The sequence below is a fragment of the Aedes albopictus genome, chromosome 2 (assembly GCF_035046485.1).
Source record: "Aedes albopictus strain Foshan chromosome 2, AalbF5, whole genome shotgun sequence".
In the NCBI taxonomy this organism is placed as follows: Eukaryota; Metazoa; Arthropoda; class Insecta; order Diptera; family Culicidae; genus Aedes; species Aedes albopictus.
The window spans coordinates 494,502,016-494,526,292 of record NC_085137.1 but is presented as its reverse complement, the minus strand read 5'-3'; the positions used below and the strand labels follow the sequence as shown (position 1 = coordinate 494,526,292).

At 40.5% G+C, this 24,277-nt stretch overlaps 1 protein-coding gene across 1 annotated transcript in view; it reads left to right on the top strand.

The window, feature by feature from the left end:
• Nucleotides 1-23,938, top strand: part of LOC109423363 (protein FAM91A1) — a 31,533-nt gene extending 7,595 nt beyond the window's left edge. Inside the window, exons 4-10 of the mRNA XM_019698344.3 lie at nucleotides 20,552-21,066; nucleotides 21,126-22,305; nucleotides 22,573-22,682; nucleotides 22,752-23,030; nucleotides 23,090-23,193; nucleotides 23,255-23,324; nucleotides 23,383-23,938. Coding sequence (XP_019553889.3) covers nucleotides 20,552-21,066; nucleotides 21,126-22,305; nucleotides 22,573-22,682; nucleotides 22,752-23,030; nucleotides 23,090-23,193; nucleotides 23,255-23,324; nucleotides 23,383-23,493 — 2,369 coding nt within the window. The 3' untranslated portion in view covers nucleotides 23,494-23,938. The remainder of the gene's footprint in view (nucleotides 1-20,551; nucleotides 21,067-21,125; nucleotides 22,306-22,572; nucleotides 22,683-22,751; nucleotides 23,031-23,089; nucleotides 23,194-23,254; nucleotides 23,325-23,382) is intronic.
• The last annotated feature ends 339 nt before the right edge of the window (nucleotides 23,939-24,277 follow it).

Below are 24,277 nucleotides of genomic sequence, written 5' to 3'. Positions count from 1 at the left end.
CAAAGTCATCGGTTTGCTTTACAATAGTTTCTAAATCACATCTGTCAGTGGTAACCCATTGTTCGAATGAAAGCTTTTCAACAAAGTTTTCTTCCAGTTGTTTCAATAAACTGTCTTCTAAAACTGAGGTATCTGGGCAGTTTTTACATCTTCGTAGATGGCAATGAGTTGTCTTATTTTCGCAAAGTAATCTATTCGTTAATGTTTTTAGATCATTCAAGACATTGTATTTTTTTAAGCTATGTAGAATTAAATTGACATTTTCATGCGTAGTGCAAACGCAAACATTATGTGTTCCTGTGATAGTCAATAGTTTACATTGCCTTGGCCGGAGGCTTGCAAATGATGAAAACCCTATTTTTACATTGACGTACACTTCATTAAAGCGATTAAAAGCTAATGTCATCATTAACAATCTTTTCTGAACAGCTAATCTCTTATTTCCTGTCTTTACGCTAACAAAATCTCTTTGGCCTGGCATTGCACGGCTTATATCATCGTCCTCAAAAAAATTCAAAACCAGTTCTTTTGTTTCATTACTCAAAGCTTTTCCAGAGCTTGAACCTTGAGATGAATCTAATACATTATTTTTTTCCTTTCTTGCATCTGATGCCATATTTCTACTAGTTTTAAATTCGTCTACAATTTTTTGTACTGACCATGATTTTGGTAACAATGATAAAATTGATAGTTTTTCTTGCCTTGTGGCTGAATTTAAAAATTTAATTTTCATATTTTCTATGACTTCATTAAACTCGTTTGCTTTTTCTGTTTTAGCGTCTAATTTAAAAAGATTTCTTCGTACACCTTCGACGATTTCAGCGCACTTTTTTTCAGGATAGTGAACATTTTTAACCTTACCTAAATCTATAGGCGAAACACGAATAGCTGCTATTCCTCGGTTGAATATTTCGACGTCTACAGGCATCGTGAAGTCTTCATTTGATTGAATTGTGCTTAGCGTTGACGCTGATGGTATCGTGACCAAACTTTCATAGCTTTGCGAATCAGGTACAACAGGTATGGTCTGAACAGTTGGCATCCTTGAGCCACCGGCTACGCTTTGTTCTTCGTTTTGGGTGAGGTGAGCTCTTGAATCAATATGTAGACGGCAAGACGAACAAATACGAAAATCCTTGGTGTTCAGTGTGGATACCTTGGAAAATCCAATTGATGATACCATCCGTGAGATATCGCAGCTCTTTCGAACACTGAATGTCTTTGAATGGACGAATACATCTGATTTTACTCATTTTGTAATCTGTAACATAGAAAATATTTTCCAATTGTTAGTTTTGAACGAAAATATCACAACACATATAATTAAAATGTGTATTTAAAACTTACCTTTGCACCAAAACGTGTTACACTTTCCTTTACAATTATTATGTTATCAAACAACACTGGATCTAGTTCAAAAACACTGGATTATTAGCTGAAATTACTATGAAATCACTATGCTTCTAGCAACCTTTCTGCATTTACTGTTTGGTTTTCCCTAGTAAATTGTATATACCTGGAATGAATAAAGAGTGCGGCGGTTGTTGATTGAGGTATCAGTCGGCAGCCGTCTAGTTTGATGGAAGGTGACTAATATTATACTAATATTATACCAATTTTAATCAAAATTGGCTGAAATCTTGCGAAAAGCTGGAATTATACTAATGTCATCGTGTCAGACTACGTTGATTTGATCCACTTTTTTGTTTATTGATCTTTGTTCTGCCGCTTGTGTTGTGTGTAAGAGGTAGCGGTCGCGTTCGAATGAAATAAAGCAAGCTGACACCCGACCGCGACAACGAAACGAAGGCAGTGAAAAGTGTCGAATGTTTACAAGCCTGGGCCAGCGTGGCCATGGTGGACTAGTTCCAACAAAGACCATGTTTACAATCACCAACTGTACGTAGTACAGCTAACTGGTATCTAATTACCTGTATCTAATACTTATTAGCACGTTTTCAGCAGAAGGCAATAAAAACCACTGAAAGAAATCATTGTTCTTGATAGTGGGATTTTGTAACTTGTTTCAAAATACTTTTAAGGCAGAGAATTTCACTCAAATCTTTAAGCTGTCAGTGTCATTTTAACTCAAAATTTTCCAATCTTTCCGAAAAAAATACTTTTGAAACTGGAGAAACACGGAGTACATCCGAAAAGGGCTAAAACTTATTAAGTTATCAAAAAAATCAATATTAAATTAGTAATATCTTCTAAACGGTGCATCTTAGAAAAATGTTACCGAAGTACTTTTTTCTTGCAAATTTGATGTACTTTCATAAAATTAGGGCGACAAACTTTTTTGACTTTACTTAATAGCTTTTTTTGAAAACCGTAATTTTTTAAAACATTTTTTTTTCATTGTAACCTATTTTTCTCCAGAACAACCTACTGTGCACTAGATAGCATTTTCAGTCAGCTATAATATAAGGATAATAAAAAAAATATTGACATGTCACTTTTGAGGGAAAATCTATATTTTAGTTCAAATCACAAAAACCAAACATATTTTTTTACCGTGCATATTTTCTCCATATAGCACCAACAATTGTCTAAAACTTCGCCGAAGACACCAAACCGATCGGACAAACCGTTTTCGAGATACAATTTTTTGAAGATATCATGTGCATTTTTCATAGGCCCTTCTCATAAGTAAGGCTAGATTCAAAATGGCGAACCAAGTATGCAAAACGGCGTTTTTCTCCCCCAAAGACTTGTATGCAAGGTTTCATCCAAATAAAGATATATGAAAATTACTCGTTGCTGAAATGATATGGAACCGCTCAATAGAGGGTCACAGAGAGGCTTTTTCGTGGATTTCGGGAGGATTTCAAAGGGTTTCAGAGAGTTTAAAAAGTGTTTTAGGGGGTTCCATGAAACTTTAAGTATCTTGGAACGCGCCCATAAGCGTTTAAGGGGCGCAGGGAGTTCCAGTGGACTTTCAACGGAGTTTCTAGGGGAGTTTCAAGGAGGTTAGGAGCCTAACGGGTCTCAGGTGCTTTTAAAAATAATCAAGGTGTGGTTTTGAGGACGTTTGAAGCGAATTTCAGGGGTATTAAGAGGGTTTCAGGGATGTTTAAGGGGATCTTCGAATCATCTAGGAGGTTTTTTTGGGGTCATTTCGAGGGGTTTCAGGCAGTTTCGGGTATCGAGGGTATAAAAGCTAGTCTCAGGAAGTTTCAGGGGTCTCAGATGGTTTGATGGGGTATTCCGGGGCGTTTACGGTGTCTCAAGAGGTTTTTAGGTGTTTTGGGGAGGATTCAAATGGAATCAGAGGGCTTTAAGAGGGTTTCTCAGGGTGACTACTACCTGGAAAAACCTGGAAATTCAGGAATCCTCAGGGAATTATATTCAACAGGGAAAAACCTGGAATACTCAGGGAATATCTTGAATACTCAGGTAAATTTTGCACCGATGAAAAAACAATAAAACAGTGGGTCGTATGAATAAAAGGAAGCGAATTTTATTACTTGTAGATCTACTCAAAAATAAAGTCCCAAAGTTTTTACTACATCATGGGTATGAATAAAAAGTTTTCGATTATGTAGTGATAGTGTATCCATCTAGAAAATCGGCTACAACGTTTTTATTCTTTTTGGAATGACTATGGAAATACCTCTTAAATTCCTCCCAGAGTTTTTTACATGATTCCTTCCATATTTTTCACGCCATTTGTCTTGGTATTCCTTTTCGAGCTCCTTCCGAATTACTACCAGCATTTTTCCAAGATTCTTTCCGGGATTCTTCCTTGAGAATCTTCAAGGATTCCGGAATTCCGATGGAATTTTTACATACAGAATTTCATACCATACAGATCATACAGAATTTCTCTAGAGATTTTTCCGGTATTGCTCCCAGAGTACCCGTGGGTTTCTACCAGGATTTATCCCGAGATCTCCACAAGAGTTTATCTTAGGATATACCTCAGATGAAGTCGCGAAATTTTAGTGTTTCCCTCGGGATTCCTCTTGAAGGTGTTATTCCTGGGATTTTTGCTGAAGTTCCTCCAACGGTTTTATGAAGTTTTTCACAAATTTTCTGTAGGAATTCCTTCCGGGATTTCTTCCGAAGTCTGTCCTGTGATTTCTTCAAGAAATCAGCTGATATATTTCCCAAATGTTCTCACGGGATTTCTTTTGAGATTTCTCTCGGAGCCTCTGAGAGAAAGATTCCTTCCGGTGTTGATCGTGGGATGTCTCTCAAAGTTTTTCAGAATTCATCCTAGACTTTCTCCTAACATGTTTTAGAGAGTCTTCTGAGATTTCTGCAGGAGTTATTGCTGATATCTATCATGGAGTTCGTGCCGTATTTTTTTTTCGGATATTTACTAAGGCTTTTCTATGTAGTTGATGGACTAATTTCTTGCATTGATCCACCTGACTGAGAGAAACTGGGACATCTCGAAAAAAAAGTTCTGAGGCTAATTCCAGGACGAAATATTAGGGAAATTTAAGGAGAAACTCCGAAAACATCGCAATGTATTCACGGGAGAAACTACGTGTGAAATCCCGCAAGAAAATCCACGAGAAATATCTGAAAACTGTTTCTGAAAGATCTTCTGTAAAAATCCTGTTTCTGGAAGAACTTCTTCGAAAAAATTTGAAAAGATCTCCGAGAGGAATCCAGCGAGAAACTCTGGAAGAAAGTCCTGGGTACATAGTCTAGCAGAGACCTCGTAAAAAACCTGAAATCGCGAAAAATCTGGGAAGGAGCTATTTATGTAAGCAAATACGTAAAAACCTCTGGATATTCATGGGAAAACTGGAGAAAACCAGAAAACAAAAATCTTCGATAATTTCATGGAAAAACTGCGAGAAATTGGAAATGAATTTGAAGGAGGAATTCTGGAAGGATTTGATGGAAGAATCATGGGTAGTATTTCGAAATCTCAACATCGCTGCACCACCAGCACAGAGTACAGTATGACCCATAAACAATGCGAAAGTTTTCAAAGTCATCGTTCCCCTACTTCGAACTGATTAACCTTGCATGTATCTATTGGATAGTATAGTAGAGGCACTTATCTGATAATGGCAAAGGAACATAGACTGATTTCATGCACATACCTTTGGAAATATAACGTTGAACATATGGATGTCGAAATCGTCCACGCGCCAGAGGCCGTTTTTTAAGGATATTCCATCAAATTTTATTTTCAAAATAGTACTTTTATGGCTGGATAAGGTCTTCAGGAGTTCGTTGGTTCGTCGGACAAGAACGAAAAAAATATTAACTTATAAATTAAGGGACGAATTCTGAAAATTGAATTATTTGACAAATGATAATTTTTAGAATATATTATGTTTTAAGCATGAAATTGTTTTTAAGTACTTAGTATTTGTACCCATCATAAAGATAGGTTTATATGCCATCATCGACAAAAAATTGTTTTGAAAAATGTTCAAACAGTGTTAAGTTTTTTTTATTAATTTATCTTAAATACGGTTTTTAATATTTATTTATTTATTTATTTATTTAATTGTTACAATGTCAACAGGTTAAAACACCCCAATGACAAATCTTAATCAACTACAAACAAAAAGAACAATCATTTTACATTAAACAGATAGTGCACGCAAAAAATTGTCTCGTATCTTAGCTCTACTTAAATGGAAATCAAAACTAGAAAAACAAATAACAAATACCCGACACATACTCCTAACAGGTTCGTTCATCCCATAGTTTGTCGAAGATCTAATAATGCGCAGAAAATCACTAGAACGAAGAGCGCGCCTTCTGATGTCCACGTTCAGTTGATTCAGCAGCTCCGGACAATCAATGTTTGATGTAAGTAGATCACTTACAAAACAGGCCTTCGCAACATCTCGGCGAACACTCAAAAGGTCAAGATGGATTAGCGATCCACGTAACTCGGAAGATTGACGGGGTCATTCCACTGAAGATTACGTAGAGCATACCGAATAAATTTTCGCTGGACACTTTCTATTCTCCGTATTCCATTCTGGTAAAACGGGGCCCAAACTACAGCTGAATACTCCAAGGTCGAACGTACTAAGGCGCAATACAATGCTTTCAGACAGTAGATATCTCGAAAAATTTTGCCAAATCGAAAAATGAATCCCAATTGCGATGATGCCTTCGATACTATATACGATACGTGTTCCTTGTATGTCAATTTAGAATCTAGGATAACTCCTAGATCCTTAACTGAGTTTTCTCGCTGAACTGAGGCACCGGCCAAGACATAATCGTGAATATATATTGATCGTTTCAGACTGAAGGAGATGACAGAGCATTTCGAAGGGTTTAGAACCATTCGGTTGCGGTCACACCACGCTGCAAATACTTCCAGTTGCTGTTGCAGATGTTCAGCATCTTTAGGCTTAGTGATAACGTAAAACAGTTTGAGGTCGTCTGCGAAAGACTTTTTCTCGCATTTTAAAATGAAGTTCATGTATAGTAAGAAGAGAAATGGCCCAAGGTGACTTCCTTGCGGTACACCGGAGGTTACACGAACCAATGACGAACGGTGGTCTCCAATCCTCACTTGCATAGACCGTCCGGTTAGGTAAGAGCGTAGCCAAACAAGAAGATTGCCGCAAATTCCCAATCGGTCAAACTTTGCTAAAGCAATTTCGTGGTCCATTTTGTCGAAGGCCGCAGACAGATCCGTGTAAATGGCATCAACCTGGAGGCCCTTTTCCATATGACGGGTTATGAATGAAGTGTATGAAACGAGATTCGTACTTGTTGAACGCTTGGGAACAAATCCGTGTTGATCAGGTGAAACGTAGTGCGAACATATCTGTGATAGGAACTCTAGAATAATCAACTCAAACAGCTTTGATGTTGCACACAGGGCGGCAATTCCTCGATAGTTTGATATGGTGCGTTTGCAGCCACGCTTGTGTACTGGAAAAACATACGATTCCTTCCAAAATGTGGGAAATACTCCAGTTGCCACCGACAAATTGAAAATCAGCGCCAAGGGAGATGCAATTGTACGGATACACTGCTTTAGGACGACGGATGGAATGCCGTCTGGACCGAAGCCGGTTGATCGCTTCAGACGCTTCGCAGCTGCGTAAATCATTTCGTCGGTTATCACATGATGCGGGCCGATGGACAGTTGAATGGGCACGTTGGATGCTGCAGCGATAACATCTTGGTTGCTAGTCGGTTGATTGGAGAAAACGCTGCTAAACTGTTCCCGAAAAAGAATGGCAATCTTCTGTTGACGAGGCCTCTGAGATTCCGTTGGTCATAGAACATGGCAGTCCGGTTTCCTTACGTTGGTCACCCACATATCGCCAAAAACTTTTCGGATCCGACTTCAAACGACGTTGCAAACGATTTTGATGAAATCGAAACAATCGCTCATTTAAGCGCTTATATCGTTGATTAGCACGTAAGTATCTAGCCCTCGAAAAAGCAGATTTGTTTTTGCTGAATTTTCTCAGTGCTTTTCGTTTTTCCCTTTTTAGTCGTCTGAGACGAGCGTTTGACCAAACCGGATGAGTTTGTTTCCGATGAAGCTTTTTTGGAACGAGCTGGTCAATAGCATACAGTAGAATACAGCCAACGGTAGAAGCAGCTCGGTCAGCATCAGCATCACGAAGTGCGGAGTTCCAATCCACACCCAGAAGAAATGAGTTCATGTTGACGTAGTCAGCGTTACCAAAGTCGTAGAACAACGTGTTCGCTTCTACATCCTTGAACGTGTTTTGGGCTCGTATTCTCAACGAGATTTGAAGAGGGGGATGATGCCTGCATATTTTTACCAGAGTAGATGGAGCTCGGATAATGTTGCAGTATGAACTTATGTCTTCACTCGTAAAACAAAGATCCAGATGTAGCACCTTTTTTAGTTTTTGTTTCCTAAACATTTGAAATTATTTTTAAAATATTGTTCAAAAATGGGCGTATTAAAGAGTACATATTTCTTCATGGTTTTCATGTGTTTGAAAGTTTTAATCTTAGTTCATTTTGCTCTGAAAATTAGAGGAAAACTTGATTTTATTTAGAAATTGTTAACAATTTTAAGGTTTCCCATATACGTAACCAATGAATATTTTTACAAAAAAATTAGAGATCCTGTATGATAATGACCTCCTTATTGTATCCTAATCCAAAAAAGTTTGATTCATTAGGATTATTTCATTAAATACCATCAAATACCGCAAAAAATGGAATTTCGCATTTTTTTATGGGTCATACTGTACAAACATCCAAGTTCAAATTCAAAACTGTGTATGGAATTTAACGGTTATATACTAGTGTGGGTCATCGGAACCGTTTTTTCAGATCAAAGATTTTTTGATTCTATTTCGGGTCCTGAGTATCTGTGCAAAATTTGAGCACGATCGGTTGCGTCTACACTTTGCGCATTGCAATTGAAATTTGTATGGGATTTTGTATGGGAAAACATTCTTTTTTTGCATTTTTGTCATAAGTTGAAAAAGTTTGTCTGAAACTTTTTACCCGATACTGTAAAATGATAGCCTAGGATGTCCTGAAAAACTTTGTTGAAGACCGCAAAGCGATCTGATACTTGTGAAAATAGTTATAACCAACGAACCGCATGCATATGTTTATGTTATAACATGTAAAGGAATAACAATAGCAACAAAATCATGCTGTTTTGTCAAGCAATGCCAACGCTATAACTTTTTTCATAAGCATCAGATCACTTCGCGGTCTTCGACAAAGTTTTTCAGGACACCCTAGGCTACGTTTTCACTTTATCGGTTACATGGTTTTAGAAAAATTTGAGCTTGTTATGAGAGAAATTTAAAAAAGTGTGTTTTCCCATGTAAAACCCCATACAAACTTTCAACGCGATGCGCAAAACGTAGACATAACCTATCGTGCCCAAATTTTGCACATTTATTTGGGTCCTAAAATAGGATCAAAAAAGCTTTGATCTGATGGGATACCATTGATTTTTTCATTTTTCCATATAAACGATGACCCACTCTATTATATACTTTGTCTGTGCAATTACTGACTGAACTCTTGAATGTTTTTTTTTTTTGATTTTCTAGAGTATTAAGTAAGTGGAAATGTCGAAGAAATTACTTGCAATCAACCCAAAAGAACTTTGGAAAATGTTTACAAATATTCCTCAACAGATTTATGCAATATATATGAAAGAGTTTTGTTAAGAGCCAGTTCGCGAGAACCGCGACCCCCTTTCCAAAGGAAGTGGAATCGATGTGCTCCGATTGAGTTGAAATTTTCAGGGTATGGTTTTCCATATAAAAGATGATATCTGGCCGATTTTCAGATTTTTCCTTTAGGGGAAAGTGGGGTAAAATAGCCCTCAAAGATTTCATGTCTAAAAATAGGTAAAATCACTAAAATCGCAATAACTTTCGCAAAAGTTAACGGATTCAGCTGAAATTTTGCATGGACACTCTACTCCTATGGCACTTCCATTTAAGCCAAGCGTTGGATATTCTTTGATATTTAATTTGAAGAAAAAGGGTTTTTTCATAATTTTTTTGACGATTTTCAGGGCGCCTGTTTTCATACCAACAGAACTAGGATGAAAAACTGAGTACTACGTTTTGAAGGATTACCCAAGAGCTTTCATTTGATATGTCACCCAGAGGCGCCAACTTAAAAACTTTCGAAAAAAACATTTTTTTCTCGGGGTATGCATTTTACCCCATATTTTTAGTGTCTAAAGAAGTGTTGTCGCAAATTATGACAACGTTATTTAACTTTCAAGGGTTTTTCTTCAATATTAATTCAACAGAAAAATGATGACTAAGAAATGCAATTATTAGATTTTTTCATTTGGGGAAAGTAGGGTAAAACGGACTAACTCAACCTCCTTTCGAAATAACGTTGATATGATGTTCTCTGATCAGACTCGAATTTTCAGAGTTCTTTATTCAACTCAAGAAAAGATTCTTTATCACATATTATTTTTTTTTATTCTAGAGAGGATAACGGGGTAAAACAATTCTCAGAAAAAAATGTTGAAAATAATCAAAATTTCAAAACCTACAAATGCTTTGGTAAAACCTGGCGAAATTTCATGAAATTAGAAAAAAAATCTTATTTTTTATTGCTTATTCAAATGAGCAAGTCTGACAACATTTTGACGTCGAGAAATGTCACAGATTAGCACGTTGTGTGTGATTTATCGGATTCTTTCTCAATTTTTCTTTTGACATGCATCTACGGTTCAATTTTCTCTTTTTTCTCGTGAAAGTTGCTGCAGTGCACAATGGTCCACGAAAAAGATTTAAGAGGAAAGATGCATTTAGCGCCTTCAAATGTTTTTTTGAAAAAATATGGTCTTCTACAAAGTTGTTCCCAAAAATCAGGCCCTTTTTTCAATGTACTTAAAAATTAGGGTGGTCCATATTTTCAAAGAAATTGGGAACCAAACTTTTTTATTTGCAAGAATAACTGTATACATTCTTTGGGAAAGTTGTAGATCTATCAACTTTGAGCAAATTTCCTGAAGACACTTTTTATGTAGCTTTGAAATTTACCGATCTAGAGATTTTTTTTCTGAATAAGCTTAGGGTGGTTCAAGAAAAATCAGTTTTCTGGCGTTAACTGTTTCAGTTTCGATTTTTCATCAAAGTCACCCAAGAAACACTTGTAGAGCATAGTTGTTTGAAAATGTGTTATGACGGGTTGGGGCAATCATAAAAATTATCTTTTGCCTGCATTCAAAAGAAGGAACGTTGTTATAAAACATATCAAAAAATTAGAGGGGTGTTTTTTTTGTAACTCAAGTGAAAAATACTTGAAAAGTACCTATTTTTTTTCTAGATAATCATCAATAACTTTTGAACGGAATGACGTAGCAACATTCTCAGCGAACGAAAATGCGCTCTTTTGGAAGCTGTAAAAGTGGTTCTTGCGCGACTTAGACGAGAAATTTTAAACAAAAAAGATAAAGCAATAAAACTATTTGTTCAAGCGTCCCCCTTTATCTTTATCTTTTTTGTTTCAAATTTCACGTAAAAGTTGTCTAAGAACTATTTTAAGAACACAAAAATAACGCACGCGCTGGGAATGTTGATTCGTCATTCCGTTCAAAATATATTGATGATTTTCTAGAAAAATAGGCACTTTTCAAGTATTTTTCACACACCAATCGATCATATCACCTTTTCAAAAAAAAAAATATGTTGTTTTAGGAAAAACACCTGTAACTATTGAACCAAAAGAGATAAAGACCATTTCAGCGCATGAAACGACGCGTCTTCAAATGCTCTACAAGTGTTTCTTGGGTGACTTTGATGAAAAATCGAAACTGAAAAAGTTAACGCCAAAAAACTGGTTTTTCTTGAACCACCCTAAGCTTATTCAGAAAAATATCTACAGATCGGTCAATTTCAAAGCCACATAAAAAGTGTCTTCAGGAAACATGCTCAAAATTTCTCGAAGAACGTATTCAGTTATTCTAGCAAATAAAAAAGTTTGGTTCCCAATTTCTTTGAAAATATGGACCACCCTTATTTTTATGTACATTGAAAAGAGGGCCTTATTTTTGGGAACAACTTTGTAGTAGACCATATTTGTCCAAAAAATCATTTGAAGGCGCTAAATGCATCTTTCCTCTTAAATCTTTTTCGTGGACCATTGTGCACTGCAGCAACTTTCACGAGAAAAAAGAGAAAATTGAACCGTAGATGCATGTCAAAAGAAAAATCGAGAAAAAATCCGGTAAATCACACACAACGTGCTAATCTGTGACATTTCTCGACGTCAAAATGTTGTCAGACTTGCTCATTTGAATAAGCAATAAAAATAAGATTTTTTTTTTCTAATTTCATGAAATTTCGCCAAGTTTTACCAAAGCATTTGTAGGTTTTGAAATTTTGATTATTTTCAACATTTTTTTCTGAGAATTGTTTTACCCCGTTATCCTCTCTAGAATAAAAAAAAATAATATGTGATAAAGAATCTTTTCTTGAGTTGAATAAAGAACTCTGAAAATTCGAGTCTGATCAGAGAACATCATAGCAACGTTATTTCGAAAGGAGGTTGAGTTAGTCCGTTTTACCCTACTTTCCCCAAATGAAAAAATCTAATAATTGCATTTCTTAGTCATCATTTTTCTGTTGAATTAATATTGAAGAAAAACCCTTGAAAGTTAAATAACGTTGTCATAATTTGCGACAACACTTCTTTAGACACTAAAAATATGGGGTAAAATGCATACCCCGAGAAAAAAATGTTTTTTTCGAAAGTTTTTAAGTTGGCGCCTCTGGGTGACATATCAAATGAAAGCTCTTGGGTAATCCTTCAAAACGTAGTACTCAGTTTTTCATCCTAGTTCTGTTGGTATGAAAACAGGCGCCCTGAAAATCGTCAAAAAAATTATGAAAAAACCCTTTTTCTTCAAATTAAATATCAAAGAATATCCAACGCTTGGCTTAAATGGAAGTGCCATAGGAGTAGAGTGTCCATGCAAAATTTCAGCTGAATCCGTTAACTTTTGCGAAAGTTATTGCGATTTTAGTGATTTTACCTATTTTTAGACATGAAATCTTTGAGGGCTATTTTACCCCACTTTCCCCTAAAGGAAAAATCTGAAAATCGGCCAGATATCATCTTTTATATGGAAAACCATACCCTGAAAATTTCAGCACAATCGGAGCACATCGATACAAGAAGGGGTTGCGGCTCTCGCGAACTGGCTCTTAAACAGTTCTTGAAATAATTCAGCGATTTGGTGGAATCTTTTGGATAATAAATCTTGCGCATTTCTCCTTAAAATGTTTAAGTTTTGGTGATTTATTACAGGGTGCCCACACTTATATGAAAAACAAAAATTTCGAAAAATGCCAAGTCTTACCTCTTGAATCAGTTTTTTGGACTCCCAGAAGCTTCGTTCAAAATTTGAGCAAAATCGGTTGAGCGCTCAAAACGCTTGAAGTTTGTATGGGAAAACTTAGCCAAATTTTGCGTTTTCGAATTTTGCCGCTAGGTAGCGCTGTGAGCGTTCAATAAATGAACCCTTTGGTATTATTGTAGGTGACTATATGCCAAACAACTTTGTCGGAGACTGCGAAGTGATCCGACGGCTGTGAAAAAAGTTATACCCTAGGCAAAGTGAGGCAAAGTATTGAGATTTCATTATTGATATTATTCCTTTACATGTATTGGAAAAAACAACAATAAAGTTTATTCTCACTTTATCTAGGGTATAACTTTTTTCACAGACGTTGGATCACTTTGCGGTCTTCGACAAAGCTGTTTGGCATATAGTCACCTACAATAATACCAAAGGGTTTGATTATTGAACGCTTACAGCGCCACCTAGCGGCAAAATTCGAAAACTAAAAATTTCTGCATACATTTGGCCAAGTTTTCCCATACAAATTTCAAGCGTTTTGAGCGTCCCCTTAGGCTTAATTGATTTTGCTCAAATTTTGAACGTAGCTTCTGGGAGTCCAAAACAACTAATTTAGAAGGTAAGACTTGGCATTTTTCGAAATTTTTGTTTTTCATATAAGTGTGGCCCACCTTAACGCATATGGTCCAATCTCAAGCGTTACGTAGTTATTGAACTTTCCATGTTTTTGACTATTCTTGCCTTAACTGCCTATAACTTGAAAATAGTCAAATTTATTGCAGTATTTTAACCCTTATTCGAAAGATTATTGAATTTTCTATCAAATGGCATATTTGAATCGATTGGTTTAGTTAAATAACTAAGTTTTCTAGAGCAAATAGCTCAAAAGTAGTGTGTTTTAATTAGTTTTTGTCAATTATCTTTGAAAAATGCTCTGAGAGGCATCCTGGGAACAATACTAGAGGGAATCTTCCAACATATATTCCGGGCTAATCTCAAGGTGAACTTCAAGAGACATCTCGCTGGAATTTTTAAGAAATATCCCAGGAAAAACTCACGAGATTTTTTTGGAGAAATTGCAGGAGAAACTTCTGGAGTGATCCCGTGAGGGTTCCTAGGAAAGATTTCGCAAAAAAAAAACTGAAAGAAATACCGGGGTGAACTGTTGCAAAAAAACCCATTAAAACTTCTGAAAAATCCTGGGATGAAATTTAGTGGAGGAAATGCTGAGAGAAATACCGGAAAGAACTTTTGGGAAAAGAATTGCGGAAAATAATTTAAAAAGAATCCCCGGAGAAACTGTAAATGAAACCATGCGACAACACCGGAGGAATATCCTAGGAAAAGCTCCTGTAAAATTCCTAGGAAAAATCCCATGAAAATTTCTGGGAGAAAACGCTGGAAGAAATCGCGCGAGGCGCTATACCTACCCAAGTAACCATGCTGTTGAAGCTGTACGTTTTGCATGTAAAGTTGAATTAAAGTAGGTATATGTATCTCTGCGAAAAACTTCAGGCAAAATAGGTCTCCATTCAGGAATCCTGGAACATTCGCAAGGAGGAATTGCGGAAAGAATTGTTGAATTCTTGAAAATGCTGATAGGAATCTGGCACAACCTCTGAAATTAATGTGGAATACTAAGAAAAATGTCGTAAAAGGAAAGAACCTTTTGAAAAATTCTGGAAGGCATTTCAAGAGGTACCTATAAGAGTTCCAGAAAGAATCACTGTTGGAATTATTGGAGAAATCCTTGTGGGAAATTTGGAATTTGTAGCTTCGTCTCGGGGTGGAAGCTCAGGTAAAATATTAACTCCTGGGCGCCCATTAAAAACACCACCCCCGGCGAAGACTGGCGCTCGAGCCTAGCTATTTAGCACTGTAGTTGGAGGAAATGCCAATGCAGAACCCGCAGCTTCCGGGAAGGTAAGCCCCGCTCCCTGGGTTAGTGGGTTGGTGTCAGGCCCTGCGAGCCAGCCGTAAAAAAGACTAGCACCGGAAAATCAACAAGAGAAGAATGCGAACCGATACCAATGGCGACGACCACAGCGACGAAAAGGGACTTGCGATTGGAAGCTCGGTACGTGGAACTGCAGATCTCTCAACTTCATCGGGAGCACCCGCATACTCGCCGATATACTGAAGGACCGCGGGTTCGGAATCGTAGCGCTGCAGGAGGTGTGTTGGACAGGATCTATGGTGCGAACGTTTAGAGGTAATCATACCATCTACCAGAGTTGCGGCAACACACGAGAGCTGGGAACAGCTTTTATAGTGATGGGCGACATGCAGAGGCGCGTGATCGGTTGGTGGCCGATCGACCTTTCGTTGTGCAGGTTGAGGATCAAGGGCCGATTCTTCAACATTAGCATAATAAACGTGCACAGCCCTCACTCCGGAAGCACTGATGATGACAAAGACGCATTTTACGCGCAGCTCGAACGCGAGTACGACCGCTGCCCAAACCACGACGTCAAGATCATCATAGGGGATCTAAACGCTCAGGTAGGCCAGGAGGAGGAATTCAGACCGACGATTGGAAAGTTCAGCGCCCACCAGCTGACGAACGAAAATGGCCTACGCCTCATCGATTTCGCCGCCTCCAAGAACATGGCCATTCGTAGCACCTTCTTCCAGCATAGCCTCCCGTATCGTTACACCTGGAGATCACCACAACAAACGGAATCGCAAATCGACCACGTTCTGATTGATGGACGACACTTCTCCGACATTATCGACGTCAGGACCTATCGTGGCGCTAATATCGACTCTGATCACTACTTGGTGATGGTTAAACTGCGCCCAAAACTCTCCGTTATTAACAACGTACATTACCGGCGGCCGCCCCGGTACGATCTAGAGCGACTGAAGCAACCGGATGTCGCCACCGCATACGCGCAGAATCTCGAGGCAGCGTTGCCGGACGAGGGTGTGCTCGATGTGGCACCTCTAGAGGACTGCTGGAGTACGGTGAAAGCAGCCATCAACAACGCAGCCGAGAGCACTATCGGGTACGTAGAACGGAGTCGACGAAACGATTGGTTCGACGAGGAGTGCAGAGCGCTTCTGGAGGAGAAGGATGCAGCGCGGGCGGTAATGCTGCAGCATGGAACCCGACAGAATGTGGAGCGATACAGACAGAAGCGGAAGCAGCAGACCCGTCTCTTCCGGGAGAAAAAGCGCCGCCTGGAAGAAGCAGAGTGCGAGGAAAGCCGAGCAAGCTGAAATCTGCATGGATACGGACGGGAGCCTCCTGACGGACAAACGTGAGGTGATCGAAAGGTGGAAGCAGCACTTCGACGAGTACCTGAATGGCGAAGAGAATGTAGGCACGGAGGACCAAGGCAGCGGAGGAAATGACTATGTTGGTGCAGCAGAGGACGGGAACGAACCAACTCCCACGCTGAGGGAAGTTAAGGATGCCATCCACCAGCTAAAAAACAACAAAGCGGCTGGTAAGGACGGTATCGCAGCAGAACTCATCAAGATGGGCCCGGAAAAGTTGGCCACCTGTCTGCACCAGTTAGTAGTCAAGATCTGGGAAACCGAACAGCTACCGGAGAAGTGGAAGGAAGGGATAATCTGTCCCGTCCACATGAAAGGCGACAAATTAATGTGTGAGAACTTTCGAGCGATCACCATTTTGAATGCCGCCTACAAAGTGCTATCCCAGATCATCTTCAGTCGTCTTTCACCTAAAGTGAATGAGTTCGTGGGAAGTTACCAAGCCGGTTTCATCGACGGCCGGTCGACAACGGACCAGATCTTCACCGTACGGCAAATCCTCCAGAAATGCCGTGAATACCAGGTCCCAACGCATCACCTGTTCATCGACTTCAAAGCGGCATACGACAGTATCGACCGCACAGAGCTATGGAAAATTATGGACGAGAACAGCTTTCCCGGGAAGCTTACTAGACTGATAAGAGCAACGATGGACGGTGTGCAGAACAGCGTAAGGATTTCGGGTGAACTATCCAGTTCATTTGAATCTCGACGGGGACTACGACAAGGTGATGGACTTTCCTGCCTACTATTCAACATCGCCCTGGAAGGTGTTATGCGACGAGCCGGGCTCAACAGCCGGGGTACGATCTTCACGAAATCCAGCCAATTTGTCTGTTTTGCGGATGACATGGATATTATTGCTAGAACATTTGGAACGGTGGCAGAACAGTACACCCGCCTGAAACGTGAAGCAGCAAAGGTCGGACTGGTGGTGAATGCGGCTAAGACAAAGTACATGCTGGTAGGTGGGACTGAGCGAGACAGGACAAGCCTTGGCAGCAATGTTACGATAGACGGGGATACTTTCGAGGTGGTAGAAGAATTCGTCTACCTCGGTTCCTTGCTAACGGCTGACAATAACGTGAGCCGTGAAATACGAAGGCGCATCATCAGTGGAAGTCGTGCCTACTATGGGCTCCAGAAGAAACTGCGGTCAAAAAAGATTCACCCCCGCACCAAATGTATCATGTACAAGACGTTAATAAGACCGGTGGTTCTCTACGGACACGAGACATGGACGATGCTCGAGGAGGACCTGCAAGCACTCGGAGTTTTCGAGCGACGGGTGCTAAGGACGATCTTCGGCGGCGTGCAGGAGAACGGTGTGTGGCGGAGAAGGATGAACCACGAGCTCGCTGCACTTCACGGCGAACCCAGCATCCAGAAAGTGGCCAAAGCCGGAAGGATACGATGGGCAGGGCATGTTGCAAGAATGCCGGACAACAACCCTGCAAAGTTGGTGTTTGCTAACCATCCGGTTGGTACAAGAAGGCGTGGAGCGCAGAGAGCACGATGGGCGGACCAGGTGGAGCGTGATCTGGCGAGTGTTTGGCGTGACCGACGTTGGAGAGCTGCAGCTGCAAATCGAGTATTATGGCGGCAAATTGTTGATTCAGTATTATCATGAATTTGATGTTAACTAAATAAATGAAATGAAATGAGCTTCGTCTCGGAGTTGTTCCGACGTGTCTGTTTTTCTTTTAAGACAGATGGCAGCGCAGTCCAAGATTGCTTTAGTTTCGGATTGTAATACCGTAGGCCATTTACCCATTGGTATTTGGTATTGCGAATTTAGTCTTGGGTCCATGCACCCAGTCCCAGTTCTATCATTCATTTTTGTTTATTTATCATGGAATGCACATGGAGCTGCTTCCTTTATTTGATGCTTTTTCGATGTTTTGTGTCAACGTCACGTTGACAACATGTGTAGCGCCGTTAACTTGCCAGATTAAGGAATAAAAGCTGTGTCAGTTTATTACTGTAGAGAATGAGATTGATAGTAATGTTAAAAAAATAATGTTAAGAAAGGTAACTAATAAGGGAACACAAAGTTGGATAGTTAGAACAATTAGTAGGCGGTGATTTTTAGCAGAGAAAATAATAGACAGTTTTGTGACAGAAATTGTAGGAGATAGACGGAGAAAATAAAAGTTGAAAAGATTCAAGAAAACCTTTCTCTTTTTCAATCCGGACGCAAGCCCTTCCCCCCAGGATAATTGATCCCACCGTATTTCGTGATTGTCCACTCGGTCACGACAATTACTAGCCGTTGCATGAGACGGAGACGAATCCCAATTGATGGTGTTCTTTTATTATTCTGGAAAGATCTCTTAATACTAACTTAAACTAAGAATTAAACTAATAAGGATTTACTGAACAGTTAAGCTGTTAGTACACAGGGTCAAATATTTGTCCAAAAAGAAACCAATGCAATACTCAAACATCTTGTTTGACTCGATCGATTAGTGTCAAACTGATATTAGTCCTGTTCAACGACGTAGGTTGAAAGTGCTCGAACTTGCTCCATCCCGCTCTTTCCCGTTTGTTGACAAATCTAGACGAACATTTGAAAAGGGCCTATCTGCTTTTTGTAAACAAACATGTTTTTGTCTCTGTAGAGCCCATCTGCATCCACCCACGCACATCAACACCCTTAACAGATAGCTTGAAGAACACTCTTTCTGATAAGGGTGTTGATGTGCGTGGGTGGATGCAGATAGGCCCTACAGAGACAAAAACATGTTTGTTTACGCAAAGCAGATAGGCCCTTTTCAAATGTTCGTCTAGAAATGGGTAAGAGTAGGATGCAGCAACTTCGAGCAAGTTCAACCTACGTCGTTGAACAGGACTATTGTTTGTTGAGTTCTTTCTTTGTCAAATATTTTCTATCCGGTTGGAATCAAGACAGACATTCAATCTAAAGTTGCCATTTTCATGGTCCACAAGTGTCGCAACTGTTCCGCATCTAGTGCGCTGTGTTGCTGACAACAACGGGAAGGATGCGCACTACTTTTGATATGATTCAAAAACGTCGCGAGTTGGATCGCGTCGCGACTTGATTGTGCGAAGTCCGGTTTGGTGGCGGCCCGACAATATTTGACCCTGTGTACTACTGGCCTTATAAGTTAAAGGATATAACAATCTAATATAATTATACTGATTATGCTGCTGCATAGTAAATCGGACATTTGTCGAAGTCATTTATGTGTCGGAAAAATATAATTCCAAGTTGGTGAGAATATTACAAACTGAGGGAGAGTAATAGGCCCAGTCAGACCCCATGAATGGGCAATGTGGGTTAGTGTATGGGAATGCCATTGAAGGTTTGTAATATTCTCCGAGGCTTTCGAAATCAAACAGGGTGCGTCGCCGGGGTGCGGATAGGGGGAAATGGGAGAATTTTCGCATTTGTACTGTAATCAATTAATGTGATATTATCTCCTATGGTGCTGTAGTGCGAATGAGTGATCCCATTCTATGGGAATTCGAACCTTGTAATGTATTGTTTATTAACTCCAATTTTCTAAGCTTGACAAGGTTTTGAAGGCAAACATGAGATGAGAGAATTGCCTAACAGGAAAGTCACATCAGGAAAGCTTTTACATATGCAAATGCTATCCATGGGGTCATGTCTAGCATTTAAAATGTATGGCAATGATTGATTCTTACCTAGTAGGGGTACTACAAGACCACGCGGACAATTCGATTAAAGGCTTAATTAGGAATAATATATTTTCCAGAACTGAAGGGACATTTTTCCGGGGTGACTGGCGAGTCGGAGAAGGTGGGAGTGTCCGTATGTTATAATTATAATTGACAAAATAAACAATCGGGCGCCTTTTCTTTCTTTGACTTGCTTGGAATTTTGTGGATTATTGTTTTTTGGTTTTGGAAGGTATGCGATTCACTATTGAGCCTTAAAATTATTTTGCATCTGCATAGCATTGATATTGTTAAGTCTGTACTAACACCCTAATCCCACACCAAAATACCCTTTTCCTATCCCATGGAGTTCACCCATTACCTCTCCTAATCATCGGCTTTGGACTGACATGCGCTCTCATTGCCCCACCAAATGCTGCAAAATGAAAATGAAACTCGTTGATGGACCACGTACTCGAAAGCCACATTCTAAACAGTAGTTAGTGGTCACAGATAATCGAAAGTCTTCAAAGAAATCGGGGCCGCCAATTGAGCATAGTCGTTCTGGGCCATCGCTGGAACATAATCTCTCTGAGCCGCAAAACACAGCATGATTGTGAGCAACCAAGCAAGAGGCCAGAATTATTTTGGACCACAAACGCACCAAATTCATACCATATGCTAAACCAAAGGGCATTAGGGATAAATTCAAAGATAAATATCATGTAATTGTTTTAAGAATTTAAGTGTAAGCTAATTTGCAAACTACTGTTTTATTACAATTGGTTTTCTTGGCAATCTGATTTTCTCTATTGTTCCATCTTTTTCTTGTTTCAGATATGCTGGTTTTCCTGTTGAACCACGACAAGAATTACGATTCGCTGCCAAACTTCACCGCGGCTGACTGTTTACGGGTGGTCGGAATCGGACGCAACGAGTACCTTACGATTTCGAGTGACCTGAAGACCAGCTCGCCAAAGTTGTTCTTCAAACGGAATCCGTACTACCTACTGCCCAAGTTCCCGCGCCGGATTGTGATCGAGCCCTGGTGGAAGGTGGAAGTTGGCTATGTTCTGGAGAGTGATGTTCAGTTCGTAAGCCCGGACGAGTTAGCGGTGCTCGATCGGTTGATCGACTACGGGGCGCAGACGGCCGGAGCTCTGGACTACGATGTGGTGCACAACTTGTACCGCAAGGGATTGATCTATCTCGATGTGCCAATTAGCGGGGAGGACAAAATTAGCATCCCTCCGTTGCAGAACTTTGTGATGAACCGGGTCAGTGGTGACTATTTTGAGAACTTGCTGTATAACGTGTTCGTCACGGCCGATGAACAGTCCACAATAGCTGAGGTAAGATTTTTGTGCGTCCATTACAAAACAGTATTTCATTACATGTACTTTTTTGTCAGTTATCAAACATCCTGCAAGTCCCCCTGGACACGGTCAAGCAAGCAACGTCCCTTTTCTGCCGTTTGAATTTCGCTCGCCGTAAACAATCCAGCTTCACAAACAACGTCGAGCCGCATGAAAGTTGGAAGAATGCCCGACGCGAGCAACAGCAGCAGCAAACTGGTCGCACCATTTTCAACTATCATTCGTTGCTCCTCAGTCAGGAATCGGTGGAAAGTGAGCAAAGTGAGCGTCCAGTTGACCTGACCATCGGTTCTCTGGACAGCCCAAGTCCTGCCGAGGACAGTCCCGGTGACTATAGTAACCTGTCTGATGCCAAACCGGAGGAGTCCCGTTCGTCAGATGTTAAGAGGGTTGGATTTGTCTTCGATTCCACTCTGACGGCATTCCTCATGATGGGCAATTTGTCCCCGGGATTGAAAACGCACGCCGTTACCCTTTTCGAAGTCGGCAAACTCTGTGACGAAGGGATGAACGACTTTCTCCGCGAACTGGAAAAAGTGTCCATTCTGGATGCCGATGGGGAAGGCGAGGTCAGTCGCTACTTTCATCATGCCATAATTCTACGCTCGACGATCGTCGCCTTGAAATCCGTCCTCAACACCGAGTTGGATCTGCTCCGTCTGGAAAGCCTGGAAGCTCTGGATCAGAAGACCCGAAACCGTCTTCTCGAGAAGAAGTACAAATTCCTAATCGCTGCCGCCCCTCTCTCGGGAGTTCTCTCCTCCCCTTTTTCCATTCCGTTCTTCGGCCAGTTCTACCGGACGTCAACCAATTCCCACATCTGGTCCAAACTGTTCTACTATCACATGGGAGGCTACGGACCTCCAAGTCTGCTCCTCACCAAGGGAACCGTCCTTACCCATCTGCCGCGGTTGTTCCTCGGCTACGGGAAGCTCCTCATTACGATCGTCCACACGGAATCGTTCGTGCTGAACTCGGAGAAGTTTGCCTCGCTGAACGAACACCTCAAGAACGGCTGTGTGCTCATTCAGGGCTACGGGATCAAGCAACCGGCCGAGATGCACTATGAGGTGTTTCCATTTGACGCGGCGGCTGGGTTCGATCGTGGCTCGGAGTGGAGTCGACATTCGGCCGTGCGAAAGCTTGCCAAGGTGCTGGATGTGGAGAATAGCTTCGGGTATATGACGTTCATTCGGACCGGGGTGCCGGATTATGGTGAGTTTGCAATGCAGAATTTGGTGTTGAAACCTTTGTCTGAGAAAAGTTCAGACCTTCAAAATTCTGCTAAAGTATTACAAGACATTTGCATAAGAATTCTAAAAATGCCCCCATGGTAGCATTCCACAATGAGATATTTCTAGTAGCTACTATTTATCCTAAAATAAAAAACATGCTGAGCGTTACGGTAGAAGTTTTGTGATACTTTCATTGATGAATTATTGTAGAAATTCAATCAAAAACCACTTGATGTTTTGATTTCAGGGTGCGACAATTACGATGAGAACGTTCATCTATTCAAAGACCATGCCAAAAGCAGCAAAGAACGAAAGCATTCCGACACATCAAAGCCAGATTATCCGAAGCCAAAAGCGGTAAGTAATGCACCTTCTTATCGATCCAAGAAAAATGATAGATATAATCTTCCAATCCCCCACCATCAGACTCGCTCGGATACGATCAGTTCCATCACGTCGATCGAAAGCGACGACGCCAGCCTGATTGAGGATATTCGCCGGATTCGGGACATCTACGATGGGAAGGTGGCGGCCGAACCGGACCTTCCCGAAGACGATGAACCACCGGTGGCGGCGGCACCGGTTTCCGAACGACAACTCGACGCTAGTCCAGATCACGATTTGGTGCAACAGCTGGCCGATGCCAGTCGGAATGCCGATTCGGATTCTGACTCGAGGGAGCGGTTGTCTGGCAATAGGATGGAGGTTTGTACGATGTTAATGAAAACTTTTTACGAGTTCAACATATCTTGTGGGTATTTTAGGAGTGGACTCTACTCGATGTCCATTTTGGTATTCCACTGTTCGACGTGGATTGCAATACTAGCATATGTCAGCATGTTATCAGAAAGCTCTGCTCGGAAGATAAGTAAGTTTGTTTAGTATCATTTTGAGACCCTTTACTGAATTGTTTGAACTAATCTTCACAGCATCGCAAACATTCGGGAGGTCAATTCTAAAATGGAATACTGCTATCTGAAGTTCATATCGCAATGTTTGGTAAGTACTTCTCTTACATTCTTTCTCATATAAATCCTAACTCTATCAACCAAATCAGTATTACGAGGACGAGAGCATGGAATTGGTGAAACCGGGCAAGTTAGTCCCGAAGCCACGTATCAATCTGGCGTTTGAAAACGGTAAAATCATCAGCTGGAATGGAAAATAGAGATAGCTATTACCTAGACGTGCAAATTCCCCCAAACAGGAAATAGAAAATCTAATCTGAGATACACCAAAAATTCCCTAAGATACCATAAATGCATTCCACTTTTAACGACTAAATCTAGTTACAGAACGATAGAGTGAATACTTAAACTATTTAACACAGGCGTAGAGTCTCTTTCGAGACGTTGATAAGTTTGATAAGCAAATTTTGGGTATTATTGTGCCGGAATGGCACACAAATTGCAATACGGAGAAACGAGCCAACAGTGGTGATGGGTATAAGATAGGTGAGACCGTACTGTTTTATTGTCCTAAGTATGAGACCTAAGCACATCAGCATTTGAGTAATATAGATGTAGTGTACGTGCTACCAAAAGTCCAGTTTTAGTCCCTGGAACACAGACACAGACACATTGTGAGAAATACATTCATTTATTTTAGACATATCTGGGGCGGTAGTTGCATTCGAAAGAAATTCCTTGCTTTGTTTGAATTAGCGAGCCTATTCAGCTGCAGCATACATCTAAGGACGGATTTGAGCACCGATTACACACTGATGCTGTATCCGTCTATCAGCCTGCAGTTCATTCACGGAGATAGGTTACTACCAGCTCCTGAACCCATGTGAATCCTATCTACCTTGATACATTGATGGCTAAACATATATTCGTCGGTTTTGGACAATGTTCTTCCAGTTTCACCCAACGTTTAGGCAAAGGGTTTCCAGTACTTTTTCTCCCGAACACAACCTGTGGGACCGCGGTGTCTACAAAGTCGCCGACCTC